We start from the raw sequence: 20,799 nt of genomic DNA on the forward strand, positions 1-20,799 counted from the left end.
GATGTCAGCAGACTTGGTTTCTTTTGAGGCCTCTCTCCTTGACTTTTAACAATCAGTGTGTCTGTGTCCTACTTTCCTCCTCTTGGATTAGGGCCCACCCTAATAACCTCGTTTTAACTTAATTACCTCTTTAAAGACCCTGTCTCGAAATGAAATCACATTCTGAGGTACTGGGGGTTAGGATTTAAACATGAGTTTGGCTGGGGTGGGGGACACAATTCAATCCATAACAGCAAGTCATAAAAAAGTCTTAATTATAATCACTCACTAGTCAAAATGAATTTGTACTCTCTTTCAAGACCTTAGATATGAAACGAGTGCTCTACTGGAAGCAAATATTCATTGCTATTTTTTATTTGCCTTCAGAAGTGGAGCTTCCCCTCACTTTGCTGTATTAGTCATCCTTTGACATTGGAGAAAATGATGATAGGCCAAAAACCCACTTGAAAGTTAGAGAGATTTTGTTTCAGAAGTAAAAGAATGTTAAAAACAGTCATCAGAAAGAATTTGTTATAAGGAAATATTTGTTATATAACAAAAGAGGGAAAATTCCAAAAATAGTTTATGCTCTTGAGAAAATGTTGAAAAAGTACACTATGTTAAGAAACAGTGAATAAAAGCCAACTTTTAGTTAAATTATGGGTCAAAATATTTCTTTCTCACCCTGTGTCCTGATTGTTTTCTCAGTCAAATTTTATTGCAATTATTCATATCAGGGGATGCCTGGGTGGTTCAGTCGGTTGAGCACCCAATTCTTGATCTCAGCTGAAGTCTTGATCTCAGGGTCATGACTTCAAGCCCCACTTTGGGCCCCCTGCTGGGCATGGAGCCTACTTAAGAAAAATAAAACAAGGTAAACAATTATTCATATCAAGAATGGTAAATGTTGTAGTTTTTTTTTTTTTAATTATTCAATAGTTCTATACATTTCTCAGTGCTGATTATCAAGGTAAGTGTACTCTTGTGGTGCCTGGGTGTCTCAGTCCTTTAAATGTCCAACTCTTGATTTTGGTTCAGGTCACAGTCTCACAGTTTGTGACTTTGAGGCCCTTGTCTGGCTCTGCGCTGATAGCGCAGAGCCTGCTTGGGATTCTCTCTCTCCCTCTCTCTGTGCCCCTCCCCCATTCTAATGCACATGTGCTCTCTCTCTGTGTCTTTCAAAAATAAATAAATAAACTTAAAAAAAAGAGAGATAGTTTGGAGCGCCTGGGTGGCTCAGTGGGTTAAGCGTCTGACTTCAGCTCAGGTCATGATCTCATGGTTTGTGAGTTCCAACCCCATGTGGGGCTCTCTGCTGTCAGCACAGAGTGGGCCTTGGATCCTCTGCCCTCCTTCTCTCTGCCCCTCCCCCACTCACATGCCCTCTTGAGTGTGCACGCCCTCTCTGTCTCTCAGTCAAAAATAAACTCTAAAAAAGAAAGTTTAAAGATAAGTGTACTCTTTTTTAGGTTTATTTATGGGGCCCCTGGGTGGCCTTAAGTATACTTAAGGGTTAAGTATCTGACTTTGGCTCAGGTCATGGTCTCACAGTTTGTGAGTTTAAACCCCACTCTGGGTGAGCTCAAACCCTGTTCCAGGCTCTGCACTCTCCCTCTCTCTTTGCACCTCGTGGGACTCTTTCTCTCTTCCTCTCTACCCCTCGCTCACTCCCACTGTCTCTCAAAAGTAAATAAATAAAAAGTTTATTTTTTTGCAAGAGAGGGAGAGAATAAGCACAAGTAGGGGAAGGGCAGAGAAGGAGGGAGGGAGGGAGGGAGGGAGGGAGGGAGGAAGAGAGAAAGAGAATTCCAAGCCGGCTTCTCACTGTCAGCACAGAGCCAGATGCAGGGCTTGAGCTCACAGTGAGATCATGACCTGAGCTGAAATCCAGAGTCAGATGCTTAATCAACTGAGCCACTCAGGTGCCCCAAAATAAATTTATTCTTAATCCCCTTTATCTGTTTAACCCCTCTCCCCACCCATCTCCCCTCTGGCAACTACCAGTTCTCTGTTTAAGAGTCTGTTTTTTTGTTTGTCTTTTTTTTTCTTTGTTCGTTTGTTTTGTTTCTTAAATTCCACATGAGCGAAATCTTATGGATTTCTTATGGACTCTCCTGCTTTAGGGCCTTGGCCCTGGCTGTTCTGTGTCTGGAGTACTCTTCCTGTAGGTAACTGTGGTTAATAATCACCTTTAGGGTTCTGCTCACTTGTCCCCTTCCGTTTGAGGTTTGTTCTGATTACCCTATTTAAAGTTTTGCACAAAACCCTCCCTTACATTTTTCTCTGGATCTCACTCTGCTATATACTTCCTTTTATTGAATAGCACTTATCATTTCTTTTTTTAAGAAAAATTTTATTTATTTATTTTGAGAGAGAGAGACAGAGACAGCGCAAGTGGAGGAGGGGCAGAGAGAAAGGGAGAGAGAGAATTCCAAGCAGGCTCTGCGCTCACGCCACTCGGCACTTGGGGCTTGAACTCATGAAACCGGGAGATCATGACCTGAGCTGAAACCAAGAGTCAGATGCTTAACTGACTGAGCCACCCAGGCACCCTGCACTTAACATTTCTAACATAGAGTATATTTTGCTTGTATTGTTGTTTCTCGTCTTTCTCTTTACTAGCAGGTGAGTACCACAAGGATGGAATTTTTGTCTATTTTGCCACTTAATGTATATCTGGAGCCTTCATTAGTGTCTGACACTTAGTAGGCACTTAGTAAATATTTGTGAATCAATAAATGAAGTTTAAAGGACTAGAATTTTTGATGAGGTCAAAGAAGTAGTTGATTAAAAGTAAGGAAGTAGAAGTTAACGATAGGAGTTTGTGGTCGGTCAGAGGTAGACTCTGGGAATACAGCTATAAATAAGACAGTAAAAAAACTGTCCTTATGGGGCTTGCCTTCTATCTTGGGAGATGGATAATAAACCATACAAAATAAAGTATATATTATGTTTGATAGTTGTACATGCTAAGGAAAAGGGAGGCCTTAGAGTCTGTGGGATATGAAAAGAAATAGCCTTCAAGGAGAAGTGTATTGTAGGTAGATAGGCAAGGAGAGAGATTAAAAGAGTATTCTTTACTAGTCATCTTCTAGGAAAGAATCATTTTTTTTTTCTCACAGTAAAAAAGAATGGGTCCTTGTTTATTTTAGCTATTGCTTTCGTAAATTATATCTTTTTTTTTTAATAAGCTCTGTGCCCAAGGTGGGTCTTGAACTCACAACCCCGAGATTAAGAGTCACATGTTGTACCAACCAAGCCAGCCAGGTCCCCCTACAAATTATATCTTTGTGTTTAGGAAGTCATTCAAGAACTGATGATGACAAACCATATTCTTTAAAAACATTTAAGGGGCACCTGGGTAGCTCAGTCAAGCATCTGATTCTTGATTTTGGCTCATGTCATCTCACAATTTGTGAATTTGAGCCCTGCATTAGGCTCATGCTGACAGTTCAGAGCCTGCTTGGGATTCTCTTTCTCCTTCTCTTTCTGTCTGCCCCCACCCCAAAATACATAAACTTAAAAAAAAATTAAAACATATAAACATAAAGCAACCTTATATTATTACCTTTTGTGGACAGCAGAGGGTACTATTTTGCCAGTTATCTAAATCTGGAGGTAGCTTGTTTTGAGATAAAACCCTCTCATTTATTTACGAAAAAGAGTAGTCCCTTTGATTTTTTTAAGAAAATAAATATTTGTTTTCTTCCAGAGCTCTGTTTATTTGTATGGCTATACATATGTAAGTAACTTTGATAGAATATTCGTGAAATTTAGAAGAATTAATAAACAGTGTAAAAATCTTCGGAGAATAAATTGCATTTTGTCCATTATCATTGTCTGGTTTTTGTTACTTGTCAGTTAATAGTGGCATTGATGACATACTGTCACATTTGGGATATCTTTTTAAATTATACATTTGAATCTTAAAATTCTGTTTCTCTGCTCATTCCTGTCTTCTGTTTTGTAGCAGAAAATGTATATTGCCATTTGAACTTAGTTTGCTTTGCTACAGAAAGTCTTATTGTTATTTGGTTATTTGACAGTATAAGGGCCTAAGAAACTTCTGTGTGCTTTGAATGTTTTCTCCATTCTGTGAATGTGTAGGACAAATTTATCAACTGCCAAAGTTATCCTTTGTTAAATCCAGCTCCCTCTTTTCCTTCCATATGTAGTAACAGTTAGCTGACCTTTAGCCCCTTCATGAAGTGGCAGTATGTAACTTTGCTTCTTATTTACCAGCATCTTATTTATCAAATACCTTTGATCTTTGACCAAGCTAACTTTTGCCCTGCTGACTTTAGGGTGGTTTTTAAGAATCAAGTTAAGATTATGTAATTAAAAGGACTTTGAAGGCTAATAATTAAGGAACTTACAAGACTTCAGAAGTATAAAGGATATCACTGGAAAAGCACAGGACGATGAGATGGGTTTAAAGGGGGCATTTAAAAAAGAAATCAACCTACCAGATATGTGTTTAAATTATATCTTGGTGAAAGAATTACTTGAATTACTTGAAAGCTTGTTTACTGTTCTTCAGGTGATTACTTGGTTAATTCATTTTTTAAAAATCTTGTTGAGTACTCTGCTGGAAATAGCAATATGAATAAGATGTATCTGCTTTTGAGAATCCCTTGGTCTCAGAGGAGTGAACACGTTTCAAGGGTAGTTTAGCAGTTGAAGGCAAGAGCATCTTCTTTGAGGGGGCCTAGGAGTGGGCAGGAGTTGGCCAGGGAAGCCTTAAGGAGACCAGAAGAGCTGGGCTTTGAAGTAGATCAGTTGGAGTTGTCCAGGCAGATGATGTGGTAGGATGTTCCAAGGAGTGGTCTGCCTATGTGTAAGATCCAGCTCCTGCTCTCATATTTATGGTGTATTCTTAGGCAATCATGCATCAATTTCATCATCTATAAAATGGGAATAATAATTGCATTGACTTTATAGGGTTGTGAGAATTAAAACATTTAGAAGCGTGCCTGGCATATACTGAACAATTGAGGGCTAACTTTTAATGTTGTTACGAGATTCTAGAGATCTAGGTGATAGAATTGGCAGGTTGTAGTCTTTGAATGTGAGTGTTAAGGGGAATATTATGCATCTGGCCTGGTGGTTCTCAGCCTTGGATGCACATTAGGATCACCTGGGGAATTAATATGTGCTAATGCCTGGGCCCCATCCCAGACAAATTAAATCAAAATCCTGGCTGTGGGGTCCCAAGTGATTTTGAAGTTCAGTTGGACTGATAACCCCTGGTCTAGGGCTTTTTCCAGGCTTCTGGCTTGAGCAACTGGGTTAATGATGGTGCTATTTATTTACTGTGATAAAAACCAAATTGAAAGAAAAGCTGTTACTTTTAACATTGCACTTAGGCTTTCTAAGAATCCTGTTAGCATTTGCATGCTTTAAATTTTGGTAACTAAAGTATGCTTTTTTAAATATTGGTTTCTGGGGGTGCCTGGGTGGCTCAGTCGGTTAAGCGGCCGACTTCGGCTCGGGTCATGATCTCACGGTCCGTGAGTTCGAGCACCGCGCCGGGCTCTGTGCTGACAGCTCAGAGCCTGGAGCCTGTTTCAGATTCTGTGTCTCCCTCTCTCTGACCCTCCCCTGTTCATGCTCTGTCTCTCTCTGTCTCAAAAATAAATAAACGTTAAAAAAATTTTTTTAAATATTGGTTTCTGGATTGGATATCATAAATGACCCCAAGCTATATGACTTTCATGTTCTTGTGTCTGCAATAAAACTTGGAGGTTTTTTAATTTTTGTATGTTGTCTGGTGCTATTCCTTTTCGTTTTCTTTCTTTTTTTTTTTTTTTAAGTTTATTTATTTTGAGAGAGAGAGAGAGAGAGAGCAGGGGAGGGGCAGAGAGAGAGGGAGAGAGAATCCCAAGCAGGCTCCGCACCATCCACATGGAGCCCAGTGTGGGGCTTGAACTCATGAACCATGAGATCATGACCTAAGCCAACGCCAAGAGTTGGGCTTTTAACTGACTGAGCCATCCAGGCACCCCTTTTTCTTTGGACTTAACCAACTTGCAACATACCCTATAATTTACACATTAATTGGGTTTGTTTGATTCCCTCATTTAAAATTTCTTGTTGGTTTCTTCTCTCTTTTTCCCTCACCTGCACCCTGATCACTACTACCACAGCCGCTAGAAGGTAAGTTCCACCAGAGTAGGGATCTTTGATATTTTTTGTTCACCAGCGAATCCTAAATTTCTGGTACCTAGTATATAACACCTATTTCTTAAATGAATAAATGAATTACTATCAGTTTGGGTTTGTTTCCTTCCATGTTCTTGGTTCTGCTCCAGAGTAAGTAAGATGTTGTAGAGCAGAGTTTCACAGAGATCTCTGACACCTGTTTTCATGGAGTTTAATTTTTGGTTGATAAGGGTTGTAAGAATACAATTGAGCAAATTCTTCTTATTGCATCTTAACAAAAACTTTTTTTTAATGTTTTGGTAGGAACCACCAAAGCCACCTATAAATAATTTCAAAGTGGGAATGAAGCTTGAGGCCATAGATAAAAAGAACCCTTATATGATCTGCCCTGCAACGATTGGAGATGTCAAAGGAGATGAAATTTACATCACATTTGATGGCTGGAGTGGAGCTTTTGATTATTGGTGCAAGTACGATTGTCGAGATATTTTCCCAGTTGGGTGGTGTCGCCTGACAGGAGATGTATTACAACCACCAGGAACTCAAGGTAAGATAATAAGTAACTATGTATTTTTTAAATTTTATTGAAGTTAGATATAACTGCTATTGGCATTGAGGTTAGGACTTCATGCTCAACTGGAGCAGCAGACAGAATAGTGAGGGCCCTGTCTAGGCTCGAGAACTACAGGTAGAAGAAGGTAATAATTACATTTCTTGAGGGCCAACTCAGCATCATAATCTGAATTGACAATCCACATTGGAGAATATGGACAAGCTACAAGTCACACTTGGACCATTGAAGTCTAGTTACTGTAGCCATTTTGGGGTGCTTAGCTACCTTTGTAGTTGATATTTCAATTTAAAATTACACATAGTATTCCACTATTTATATCTCAGATCGTTTTCATTTTTTTATTATTAAAAATTTTTTTTTTAATGTTTATTTATTTTTGAGAGAGAAAGAGAGAACAGGGAAGGGGTAGAGAGAGAGGGAGACAAAGAATCTGAAGCAGGCACCAGGCTCTGAGCTGTCAGCACAGAGCCTGACCCAGGGCTCAAACCCACAGACCACGAGATCGTGACCTGAGCTAAAGTCAGATGCTTAACTGCCTGAGCCACCCAGGCACCCCTCAAAGATAGTTTTTAAAAGGTTAGGCTTAACTGTTATATATATGTTTTGCACACTTTAGGTCAATTTTTGCAAGTCAAGTTGATACTTTGATAGTCTTTTTTTAATTAAAAGTTTTTAATGTTTATTTATTTTTGAGAGAGAGAAACAGAGTGCGAACAGGGGAGGGGCAGAGAGAGCGGGCGACACAGAATCCGAAGCAGGCTCCAGGCTCTGAGCTGTCAGCACAGATCCCGACGCAGGGCTCCAACCCACAAGCTGTGAAATTATGACCTGAGCCAAAGTCGGAGGCTTTACTGACTGAGCCCCCCAGGCACCCCAATACTTTGATAGTCTTAAGTAAAATCTCCCTGTCAATGAAAATTTTATGCTATGGAAGCCATCATAAATTAATATGTTATTATATTCAGGTGTTTATCAGTTGTAATGCTGTGCTTCCTAAGTTGAATACTATGATCATCTAGATGTTTTCTTTCAGAGAAAAATCATCAAAATATTGAGGCTCCTCAGTGACTCTCCCAAGGGCTTAGAGATGCCTAAACTGGTCTTCTGTGATGGAATAACTGCTGAGATATAAGTGGGATCTAAGCAAAGCACCTAATCATCTATCTAAGTTAAATATAAAATTAATAGAATCAAATGTAAACATACTTAAAATTTATCCAACTAAGATTTATTTATTTGTACCATAAAAAAAGAAAGATGAGTGTAGAAAATGAGTAATGTGTGCCAGACAAGAGCAATGGCTAGATAAAAGCATACAGCCATATTCTTGTAACTGCTGTTAGAATCTTCTATGATTTGGGACTCTTAACACATCCCATTATATTACAATACTACATACCATAGTGTCCGTTTTATTAGGTACTTATTTTACCAGTTCCATGCTGCCATAATTCTAGGAAGCAGATATTAATGGCTGATTTTTGTGAAATGTAGTATGCTATAGATCTGTATGTATATGATGCTGAGGCAGTCTCTGCCCTCAAGGAGTTTACCTTCTAGTGGAAGACAGATGAATGGAGGGATAGACTTTAAAATAATATTAGAATTAGCAATGCAAAAGTAGAATTGTATGCTAGATACAAAAGTGACCCAAAGACATCCAGTCTGTTTAGGCTGGAGGGAAAGGTGGTTGGGTAAAGGAAAGCCTCACAGAAAGATACATGATGTGAGTATTAAGAGAAGGAGTTTGCCAGGCAGAAAGGAGATAAAAGTAGGGTGGACACATCACAAAGGTATAAAATTGCACAGTATATCCTGAAAACTAGGGAGTTCAGTTTGGGACATGGTAACTTCGGAATGTGTGGCCAAGAATGCTGTAGTCTTCCACCCTCTGGTTTCCCTTTTTTTCTTAGTAACACAATTCAGCTACCTAACGTGAAGACTATACTTACAGCCTCCCTAGCAGTTACATATGACCGTGAGACTAAGTCCTGGTCAATGAGATAAAAGTACAGGTCATATGTTCTACTTCCAAGAAGTGTATTAGAGATCAATGTACCTTTCTCTATTCTATCTTCCTGCTTCTATCCTGCTGCTAGGAATGTGCTTGTTTTGGGTGGAGTTCCATCTTGAACCATGAAATGGGACCATATTCTAGGCATAGTGGAGTGGAAAGCAGAAAGGAGCCAGAGTCCCTGAGAATTTTGTGGAGCAGAATTTTCATACTGGCCTCTTCCAGACTATTATTTTATTTATTTATTTATTTATTTATTTTACAAATTTTTTAGTGTTTATTTTTGAGAGAGTGAGAGCATGAGCAGGGGAGGGGCAGAGAGAGAGGGAGATACAGGATCTGAAGCAGGCTCCAGGCTCTGAGCTGTCAGCATGGAGCCCGATACAGGGCTTGAACCCAGGAGCTGTGAGATCATGACCTGAGCTGTAGTCTGATGCTTAACCAACCAACTGAGCCACCCAGGTGCCCCTTCTTACTGTTATTTGAGAGAAATAAACTTCTGTGTTGTATAAACCAATATTCTTTTAGGTTTTTCTGTTATTGTTAGCTGAACTTAATCCTAACTAATTCAGAGTAACTTTAGGACATTGGATAGCAGCGAATGCAGGTATGGAGCCTGAATGAGATAGATCTTAATTGACAAAGCAGGTTTGAGAGTCATCATGCTCATTCAAATAAATACTCTGTATCAGGTGGGATTATAGGTACTGGCAGTGGCCGGGAGTGGAGGTAGGCAGCTACACATCCAATTAATAGCAGTAAGGGGGGGAAGTTTTGGGTGTGTGTTTTTTTTAAGTTTATTTATCTATTTTGAGAGAGCAAGAAAGTGTGAGTAGGGGAGGGACAAAGACAGGGGGAGAGAGAATCCCAAGCAGGCTCCATACTGTCAGCATGGAGCCCAACTCAGGACTCGAACCCACAAACCATGAGATCATGACCTGAGCCGAAGTTGGACACTTAACCAACAGTCACCCAGGCACCCTGGGTGTGGTTTTAATTGTGCATGTGTAACAGGTAGAAGAGGATTAAGGACAGAACCTTGTGAGTAAATATTTAAGACAATTCTCATACTTGAATCACCTGGTAGGCAGAGCTTATTCAAAGGCTGATGCTCTGGGGGCACCTGGGTGGCTCAGTCGGTTAAGCGTCCGACTTCAGCTCAGGTCACAATCTCATGGTTTGTGGGTTTGAGTCCCGCATCGGGCTCTGTGCTGACAGCTCAGAGCCTGGAGCCTGCTTCAGACTCTGTGTCTCCCTCTCTCTCTGCCCCTCCCCCACTTGCACTCTGTCTCTCTATGTCTCAAAAATAAATAAACATTAAAAAAAAAAACAAAAACAAAGGCTGATGCTCTGGAGCTCATACCCAGGGGTTCTGAATCAGTAGGTCCGGAGTGGGATTCAGGTGTTTCAATTGCACTTGGTTAGAGGCTCACCCTTTGAGAAACACAAAAATAAAGGGTGAGTAGAAGATAGAAATCAATTTAGGGCACTGAGAAGAGAAGAGCTCATTAGTGGTCTTAAAAACATGGTTACTAGGCTACTTTGCAAAGCCAGACTTAGAAAGCTGTGTAAATAGGAGATGGAAAGTGTTTTTTAAAAAATGTGGTTTCACAGATACTTTGTGAGATCTGCCTCCTCTGTCCTTTACCCCACTAGACATTTCACTAAAGTGAATTTTAGAAACCTTACCTCAGTTTATATTCCTTTACCCTCCCCCATTCATCATATAATCTTTTAAGTATTTCCTCTACATTCATCGAGAATGGCATTGGACAGTGGTAAGATTTTTGTTAAACCATTGAACATAATTTAAAAACTCCAGAGAAGGAAAGTATTGTATTTACCCACAGTTTTGACATTTCAGTTCTTCCTGATGTACTGTCTGTACTAAGACAGTAAAAGGAACTTAGAATACCCACTTACTCCCTTCAAATTCATGTGGTTACTGTTGTATATTTTAATTAGTTACATCTTTTACAGGAATCCTATTAGCTATTATTATTATTCATATAGTCAGTATTTGTTGAGACTCATCAGCATATTGAAAATGTTCTTTATTATTCATTCCTTTTTAGTATCTCAGACCTTTCGTTTGAGAGTAATTTTCTTCTGTCTGAGGTAGATTCTTCAGATTTTTCTTTAGTGAGGGGTCTGCTAGTGGCATGCCCTCTCAGTTTATGTTCATCTGGATATGTCATTTCAACTCCTCTCTTGAAAGATATTTTTTCAAGGTGTAGAATTCTAGAGTGACAGCCATTTTCTTACAGGACTTTGAAGATCGCATTCTTTTACCTTTTGGTTTCCGTTGCTTTTTAGAATTTAACTGTCTAATTATTTTTCCTCTGTAATCTTTAATTTTTTCTCTACTTTAGTATTTTCACATCATCTTTGGTGTTTTGCAGTTTTACTCTGATACTTCTAGGTGTGGGTTTTGTTGAATCTTGATATCTTGGCGAAACCACACATGCAGATGATGAGTTGTTTATTTTGATGTATGAGAAATTTAAAATTTTTGATGTTCTATTTTAACTGTTTTATCATCATTACGGATTTCAAATGGCACAAATAATTTGACATTATAAAGCACTTTTCATGACTGCATTTTGAATGCAAATAACTCAAACCATGTTAAAGTAGAACTTGGAAACATTAGAATAGAAACACAGATGTGCCCACTGATGCCACATTCTGTTTTGTAAAGATTCACAGGTGTCCCCAGAAGAACCTTAGGATTCTGGGCAAAGTATGGTTAAAGATTGTTAGTTGAGGGACGCCTAAGTGGCTCAGTTAAGCATCCACCTCTTGATTTCAGCTCAGGTCATGATCTCACATTTCTTGAGTTCCAGCCCTGAGTCAGGCTCCGGGCTGACAGCGCGGAGTCTCTCTCCCTCTCTCTGCCCCTCCCTGACTCGTGTGCTCTTTCTCTCTCTCTAAAAATAAAATAAATAAACTTTAAAATAAAAGGATTGTTAGTTGAGGGGTGCCTGGGTGTCTCAGTTGGTTGGGTGTCCAACTCTTGATTTAGGCTTGGGTCATGATCTCATGGTTCAGGACCTTGGGACCTGGGTTGGGCTCCGTGTTGACAGTGCAGAGCCTGCTTGGGATTCTCTCTGTCTCTCCTTCTCTTGCTTCCCCTCCCCCACTTGTGCTCTCTTTTCTCTCTCAAAATAAATAAACATAAAAAAAGATGATACTCACCCAAAGACATTGCATAAATGATTCATTTTGATTTTTTCCCAAGCATTGGTTATTCATTACATAGGTTAATACAGTTACTACTATACTTACACAAGGTGAAATACTTATATTTCTCTTTGAGTAGAGAGTTATTTGTATACTCTCTGAGTAGAGAAAACAGTTACTTTAGCCAATACAACATTAAGTGACAGCTGTAATATAAAAATACCATTTCTTTTTTTTTTTTTTAAGTTTATTTCTTTATCTTAAAAGAGAGCACGAGCTGGGGAGGGGCAGAGAGAGAGAGAGAGAGAAAGAGAGAAATAGAGAAAATCCCAAGCAGGACACATGCCATCAGCACAGAGCCCAACATGGGGCTTGAACTCACGAACCGTGAGATCATGACCTGAGCTGAAATCAAGAGTTGGATGCTTTAACTGACTGAGCCACCCAGGCATCTCTAAAAATATCATTTTTTAAGATGTAATGTGATACATTCTTAAAATCATAATACTTTAAAATTATTTTTGTTATTTTTAATATAACAGGTTTTTTCTAATATAAAAAGTAATGCTCAAACCGAAAAATTCAGAAAAGCATGCAGAGAAAACCATGGCAAATAATTTGATCTGTATTTGGCCTCATACTGCTTTTTCTTCTTTTTGTCTTACACATAATAGCTTTAGAACATACACATGGTCAAATCAAAGAAATGTTGAAATATGTTATGGTACAGTTATTCCTTAGAATAATATAGAATCATTTAGAAGAATGAGAGGATTCCTGTTTACTAAGAAAGATAGCTCTCCAGGATGTATTAAGTGAAAAAAGCAACCCCCAAAATCCCTACAGCATAATGCCAAATCAAAACAAAACAAATATGTATTTCTATATGTAACTGTAGATGTATGTATGTACATACATAGAAAAGATTTGAAAGGCTGTATTATCAAATCTGTAGGAGTGATTATATCTGGAAAGATGTGTTGGGTAGTAAAGGGAACTTCTGCTTTTATCTGTGGCTTTTTTTTAAAACAAGAATGTATTTGTAGGTTACATTTGTACTTTAAAATAATTAATAATTTTGAAAAAAGATTATTTTGCATTTTCTAGTTTCCTCTCTAACTTTTTTATAATATATTGTGATTGTGTTCCCATATAAAGTATATCCCTACAAATTTGATTTTATTTCTATGTTGTATTACATCATATGGCTATACCCTAATTTATTTAACCAAACTTTTATTTTGTTTGACATAGATAATGTGATGAATATATCTTTGCATATCTCTGATTATTTCCATAGAATGTTTGCTGGTTTAGGGGATATGTTTCTAAGGATGAAAAAATTTTATTTATTTATTTATTGGTTGAAATTCTTATTTTTAATATTCAAGTTAGTTAATATACAATGTGGTCTTGGCTTCAAGAGTAGAACACAAGAGTGATTCATCTCTTACATGTGACATCCAGTGCTCATTCCAAAAAGTGCCGTCCTTAATGTCCGTCACCCTTTTAACCCATTCCCCATCCACCTCCCTTCCAGCAACCCTCAGTTTGTTCTCTGTATTTAAGAGTCTCTTAAGGTTTGCCTCCCTCTCTGTTTTTATCTTATTTTTCCTTCTCTTCCCCTGTGTTCATCTGTTGAGTTTCTCAAATTCCACCTATGAGTGAAATCATATATCATCTGTCTTTCTCTAACTTATTTCGCTTAGCATAATACCCTCTAGTTCATCCATGTTGTTGCAAATGGCAAGATTTCATTCTTTTTCATTGCCGAGTAGTATTCCGTGTGTGTGTGTGTGTGTGTGTGTGTGTGTGTGTGTGTGTGTGTGTGTGTATTTCATTGTGTGTGTGTATATGTATACATAATATATATATTATATAAAACATATATTCCAGTGTACGTATGTATACACACACACACATTTATATATATATAACACATCTTCCTTATCCATTCATCAGTTGTTGTTGGACATTTGGGCTCTTTCCACAATTTCGTGATTGTTGATAGCACTGCTGTAAACATTGGGTGCATGTGCCTCTTTGAATCAGCATTTTTGTATCCTTTGGATAAATTCCTAGTAGTGCAATTGCTGGGTTGTAGGGTAATTCTGGTTTTAATTTTTTGAGGAACCTCCATACTGTTTTCCAGAGTGGCTGCACCAGTTTGCATTCCCACCAATATTTCAAAAGCATTCCCCTTTTTTCCACATCCTCACCAACATCTGTTGTTTCCTGAGTTGTTAATGTTAGCCATTCTGACAGGTGTGAGGTGGTATCTCATTGTGGTTTTGATTTGTATTTGCCTGATGATGAGTGATGTTGAGCATCTTTTCATGTCTGTTTGCCATCGGGATGTCTTCTTTGGAGAAGTGTCTATTCATGTCTTCTGCCCATTTCTTCACTGGATTATTTGTTTTTTGGGTGTTGAGTTTGGTAAGTTCTGTATAGATTTTGGATACTAACCCTCTATCTGATATGTCATTTGCAAACATCTCCCATTCTGTCAGTTGCCTTTTACTTTTGTTGATTCTTTCCTTTGCTGTGCAAAAGCTTTTTATTTTGATGAGGTCCCAGTAGTTCATTTTTGCTTTTATTTCCCTTGCCTCTGGAAACATGTCAAGTAAGAAATTGTTGCAGCTGAGGTCAAAGAGGTTGCTGCCTGTTTTCTCCTATAGGATTTTGATGATTTCATGTCTCACATTTAGGTCTTTCTCACATTTTGAATTTATTTTTGTGTATGGGGTAAGAACGTGATCCATATCATTCTTCCTTCATGTCACTGTCCTGTTCTTCCAGCTCTATTTGCTAAAAAGACTTTTTTTTTTCCGTTGGATACTCTTTCCTGCTTTGTCGAAGATTAGTTGGCCATATATTTGTGGGTCCATTTCTGGGTTCTCTATTCTATTCCATTGATCTATGTGTCTGTTTTTGTGCCAATACCATACTGTCTTGATGATTACAGTTTGGTAATACAGCTTACAGTCTGGAATTGTGATGCCTCCAGCTTTGGTTTTCTTTTTCAGGATTGCTTTGGCTATTTGGGATCTTCTGTTGTTCCATACAAATTTTAGGGTTGTTTGTTCTAATTTGGTGAAGAATGCTGGTGTTATTATGACAGTTATTGCATTGAGTGTATAGACTGCTTTGGGTATTATCAGCATTTTAACAATATTTGTTCTTCCAGTCCATGAGCATGGAACGATTTTCTTCCATTTCTTTGTGTCTTCTTTGATTTCTTCTATAAGCTTTCTATAGTTTTCAGTGTACAGATCTTTTACCTCTTTGGTTACGTTTATTCCTAGGTATTTTATGGTTTTTGGTACAATTGTAAGTGGGATCGATTCTTTGATTCCTCTTTCTGCTGCTTCATTATTGGTGTATAGGAATGCAACCAATTTATGTACATTGATTTTAATTTTATATCCTGTGACTTTGCTGAGTTCATAAATAACTTCTAGTAGTTTTTTGGTGAAGTCTTTCGGGTTTTCCATGTAGAGTATCATGTCATCTGAGAATAGGGAAAGTTTGACTTCTTCTTTGCCAATTTGGATGCCGTTTGTTTCATTTTGTTGTCTGATTGCTGAGGCTAGGACTTCCAACACTATGTTAAACAGCAGTGGTGAAAGTGAACATCCCTGTCATGTTCCTGATCTCGGGAAAAGCTCTCAGTTTTTCCCCATTGAGGATGATAATAGCTGTGGGTGTTTCATATATAGCTTTTATGATGTTAAGATGTGTTCCTTATCCCGACTTTCTTGAGGATTTTTATCAAGAAAGGATGCTATATTTTGTCAAATGCTTTTTTCGCATCTATTGACAGGATCATATGGTTCTTATCCTTTTCTCTATTAATGTGGTGTATCACGTTGATTGATTTGTGAACATTGAACTAGCCCTGCATCCCAGGAGCGACTCCCACTTGATCATGGTGAATAATTCTTTTAATGTACTTTTGAATTTGATTTGTTAGTATCTTATTGAGAATTTTTGCGTCCAGGTTCATCAGGGATATTGGCCTGTAATTCTCCTTTTTAGTGGGGTCTTTGTCTGGTTTTGGAATCAAGGTAATGCTGGCTTCATAGAATGAATTCGGAAGCTTTCCTTCCATTTATATTTTTTGGAACAGTTTGAGAAGAATAGGTATAACTCTGCTTTAAATGTCTGGTAGAATTTCCCCTGGGAAGCCATCTTGTCCAGGACTCTTATTTGTTGGGAGCTTTTTCTTTTTAGTTTTTTAAAAAAATGTTTATTTATTTTTGAGGGGGAGAGCACAAGCAAGGCAGGGGCAGAGAGAGAGAGAGAGAGAGAGAGAGAGAGAGAGAGAATGAATATCAAGCAGGGTCCACACCGTCAGCATAGAGCCCGATGAGGGGCTCAAACCCACAACTATGAGATCATGACCTGAGCTGAAGCCGGACACTTAACTGACTGAGCCACCTAGGCGCCCCTGTTGGGAGATTTTTGATAACTGTTTCAATTTCTTTGCTGTTTTTAGGTCTGTCCAAATTTTCTGTTTCTTAGCATTTGAGTTTTGGTAGTGTGTGTCTAGGAATTTGTCCACTTCTTTCAGATTGTCCAGCTTGTTGGCATATAATTTTTCAGTGTTCTCTTATAATTGTTTGGTTGTGATCTCTCTCCTCTTTAATTCATGATTTTATCTGTTTGGGTCCTCTTTTCTTTTTGAGAAGTCTGGCTAAGGGTTTATCAATTTTGTTTATTCTTTCAAAAAACCAGCTGTTAGTTTCATTGATCTGGTTTTTTAAAATTTTATATCATTTATTTCTGCTCTAATATTTATTATTTCCCTTCTTCTCCTGGCTTTGGGCTTCATTTGCTGTTCCTTTTCTAGCTCCTTTAGGTTTAAGGTTAGGTTGTGTATTTGGGACCTTTCTTCTTTTTTAAAAATATTTTTTAACATTTAGTTTTTTAGAGAGTACGTGCACACACAAGTGGGGGAGAGGCAGAGAGAAGGAGACAGAGGATCTGAAGCAGGCTCCACACTATGACCACAGAGCCTGATGTGGAGCTTGAACTCATGTACTCTGTGAGATCATGACCTGTACTGAAATCAAGATTTGGCTGTTGAACCAGCTGAGCCACCCTGGCGCCTCTCTTTTTTTTTTTTTTTTTTTTTTCAACGTTTTTTATTTATTTTTGGGACAGAGAGAGACAGAGCATGAACGGGGGAGGGGCAGAGAGAGGGAGACACAGAATCTGAAACAGGCTCCAGGCTCTGAGCCATCAGCCCAGAGCCTGACGCGGGGCTCGAACTCACAGACCGCGAGATCGTGACCTGGCTGAAGTCGGACGCTTAACCGACTGCGCCACCCAGGCGCCCCTCTCTTCGTTCTTGAGATAGGCTTGAATTGCAATGTATTTTCCTCTTAGGACTGCCTTTGCTGCATCTCAAAGAGTTTGGACTGTTGTGTTTTCATTTTCATTTGTCTCCATGTATATTTCAAATTTTCTTCTTTAATTTCCTGGTTAACCCATTCATTCTTTAGTAGGATGTTCTTTAACTTCCATGTATTTAGGTGCTTTCCAAATTTCTTGTGGTTGATTTCAAGTTTCATAGCATTGTGATCTGAAAATATGCATGGTATGAGCTCAATCTTTTTGTACATGTTAAGGACTGTTTTTGTGACCCAATATGTGGTCTGTTTTGGAGAATATTCCATGTGCACTCGAGAAGAATGTGTATTCTGCTGCTTTAGGATGAAATGTTCTGAATATATGTTAGGTCCATCTGGTCCAATGTGTCATTCAGAGGTGTTTCCTTATTGATTTTCTGCCTAGATGATCTGTCCACTACTATAAGTGGAGTATTAAAATCTCCTACAGTTACAGTATTACTATCAATAAGTTTGCTTGTGTTTCATTGATTTATATATTTAGGTTTTCCACATTGGGGGCACAAATATTTACAATCGTCAGCTCTTCTTGATGAATAGACCCCTTAATTATCATATAATGCCCTTCTTCATCTCTTTTTATAGTTATTGTTTTAAAGTCTGGTTTGTCTGATATAAGTATGGCTAATTCTGGCTTTCTTTTGATGTCCATTAACATGAGAGATGGTTCTTTATCCACTAACATTGAATCTGCAGGTGTCCTCAGGTGTAAAATGAGTCTCTTGTAGGCAGCATGTAGATGGATCTTATTGTTTTATCCATTCTGATACCCTATGTCTTTCGATTGGGGTATTTAGTCCATTTACATTCAGAGTGAGAAAAATATGGATTTAGTGCCATTGTGTTATCTGTAGATTTTATGTTTGTGGTCATGTCCTCTGGTCCTATTTAGTCTTTGCTGCTTTCCACTCAGAGTCCCCCTTAGGATCTCTTGCAGGGCTGGTTTAGTAGTCATGAACTCCTTTAGTTTTTGTTTGTCTGGGAAAGTCTTTATTTCTCCTTCTATTCTGAATGACAGCCTTGCCAGAGAAAGGATTCTTGGCTGCATATTTTTTCTATTCAGTACATTGGTTATTTCCTGCCACTCCTTTCTGACCTGCCAAATTTCAGTGGACAGGTCTACTACTACCCTTATGTGTCTACCCTTGTAGGTTAAGGCCCATTTGTCCCTAGCTCCTTTCAGAATTCTCTCTTTATCTTTGTATTTTGCCAGTTTCACTATGGTATACCATGGTGTTGACCTGTTTTTGTTGATTTTGAAGGGAGTTCTCTGTGCCTCTTGGATTTGGATGCCTGTTTCCTTCCCCAGATTAGGAAAGTTCTCAGCTATGATTTGTTCAAATAAACCATGTGCCCCTTTCTCTCACTCTTTCTGACACTCCTATGATACGGATATTGTTTCATTTCATGGAATCACTTAACTCTAATTTTCCCCTTGTGATGTAGTAATTTCCTTCCCCTCTTTTTTTCAGCTTCATTATTTTCCATAATTTTGTCTTCTGTTTCACCTATTCTCTGCTTCTTGCATCCTCACTGTCATTATATCTAGTTTATTTTGCATCTAGAATTTTTTAATTCATCCTGACTAGTTCTTAGGTCTTTAATCTCTGCAGCAAGAGTTTCTCTGGTATCATCTATGCTCTTTTCAATCCCAGCTGTTAGTCATATGATGGTTATTCTAAGTTTTTGTTAAGATATATTGTTTATATCTGTTTTGAGCAAGTTTCTGTGATTTCTTCTTGAACTTTGTTTTGGGGAGAATTCTTCTGTTTGGTCATTTTGGCTATGTTTCTGTCTTTTGCGTTTTAAAAGCTTGTTATGTGTCCTGCACCTGAGAGCTGTCCAGAGTTTGGTACTCCAGGAAGTGTTTCTGGTGTATGTTGCATGCACTCTGTTGTTGAATTTTGGCTGCTCTACCCCACTGGTCAGTGCTCTGCAGAGCTCCTCCTTGCTTTTAGTGGTGGAGTGTTTGGACCTTCAGCTAGGTGTGCTTTGATTTATTTGTTGAAGTAACCCTGGGGGGAGAAAAAGGAAAGGGAGGGGGGAAGCCTGCTTTACATAAAAAGAGAAAAATGAAAGGGGAGAAAAGAAATACAAACAGAGAATCAAAAAACTATAAGGCTAAATCCAGAGAAAGAGAGAGGAAAATAAAGAAGAAGAAAGAGGGTGGAAAAAGAAGAAAATAAAAATACCTGATCAAAAAAAATATATGATAAGAATTGACCAAAAACAAGTCAGAAACTATGAGCCTGATCCAAAAAAAAAAAAAAAAAAAGGAGGAAACAAATATGAAATGACATGAAATAAAATAGTAAAGAAAAAAAAAAACAAAACAGAAACAGTTGTCTGTTGGTGCCTGGGACTTGTGACTATGCTGGTGTGGAGAGGCCAGCTGCATTGGGTCAGTCAGTCTTGCCCCAGTAAATCATCAGTTGCCAGGCACGGGGTCTTGGGGTTTGGCTTAAGCAGGTCCCATCTCCACTGGGGGCCCCTGTGCTGCTCTCTGAAGTCCCACCCTGTTGATGTCAGGGAGAAAAAGGTCAACACCCCAATCTCTCGTCCCCTTACTGGATATCTCAACCCATGCTGATAGAATAGTGAGGGCCATCAGCTTGCCCTGCTCCACAATTCTCTGCCTTCTAGGTACTCAGCTGGGATTCAGAACTCCAGGTCTTAACGGACCCAGCCCAGTGTGGCTCCTCTCCCCTGTTCTGGAGTAGAGCCACTCTGTGTGATAAACCCTCTTCCCAAAGTACTCTGGGAAGGGGACTGTTCTCTCCCACTGTTCCTCTGAGATCGCTACACCATGCTATGCACTCCTGGCCAGCTCCCTTCTCCCCTGTAGTGTGTGCCACGGCTTCCAGCTCCATTCCGGAGAAAGTCGCCCTTTTCTGAAACCTCCGAGTTTCAGCTCCTAAGGCTGTTGGCAAAAAAGACACTGGCACTCTCTGTATTTCTCGTTCCCCAGTCCGTGTTCCAGAGAGGTTTTCCATTTGTGCTAACTCGATGCCACACTTTCACAACTCCTCTCTCTTTCTCTCCCTTTTGTCTCTCCACAGAAGGGGTTCCCTCCCCTCCGTGCCTATGCCGTTTTATCTCCCACAGTTCACATACATGCACTTCGATCCTGCCAAGCGGTCTCCCTCCAACCGTGGAGATCCTTCTGCCCCTCCGCAGATCGATTTCCTGGCTGTTCCGAGTGATCTGACCTCAATACAGCTGTGTTTGAGGGACGAGGAAAATCCTGGTCCCCCTACTTCTCTGCCATCTTAACTCCCTTCCTGACAAATGGTCTTTTAGAAAGTCATACCCATTTCCACTCCCCTCAGAGGTGAGTGACAGTGTTTTTTTCCTTCTCTTGTCAACTTTAGGCATTATCTTATTTTTGCTAATTTAAAAAATGTTTTTAAAATTTTCATTTCTTAGCTAGTGAGGGTGAATCTTTTTCTTTGCATATATCTTTGCCATTAATA

General features: G+C 38.9%; 1 protein-coding gene across 9 annotated transcripts in view; it reads left to right on the forward strand.

Moving 5' to 3' along the window:
- Window positions 1-20,799, forward strand: part of SCML2 (Scm polycomb group protein like 2) — a 103,575-nt gene that overhangs the window by 37,017 nt on the left and 45,759 nt on the right. For all 9 annotated transcript variants that reach the window (XM_019431687.2, XM_019431691.2, XM_019431688.2 and 6 more), the window contains one exon: window positions 6,445-6,688. In XM_019431687.2, coding sequence (XP_019287232.1) covers window positions 6,445-6,688 — 244 coding nt within the window. The remainder of the gene's footprint in view (window positions 1-6,444; window positions 6,689-20,799) is intronic.

Source organism: Panthera pardus, unplaced genomic scaffold (genome assembly GCF_024362965.1).
Source record: "Panthera pardus isolate Hobbes unplaced genomic scaffold, ASM2436296v1 HiC_scaffold_27, whole genome shotgun sequence".
In the NCBI taxonomy this organism is placed as follows: Eukaryota; Metazoa; Chordata; class Mammalia; order Carnivora; family Felidae; genus Panthera; species Panthera pardus.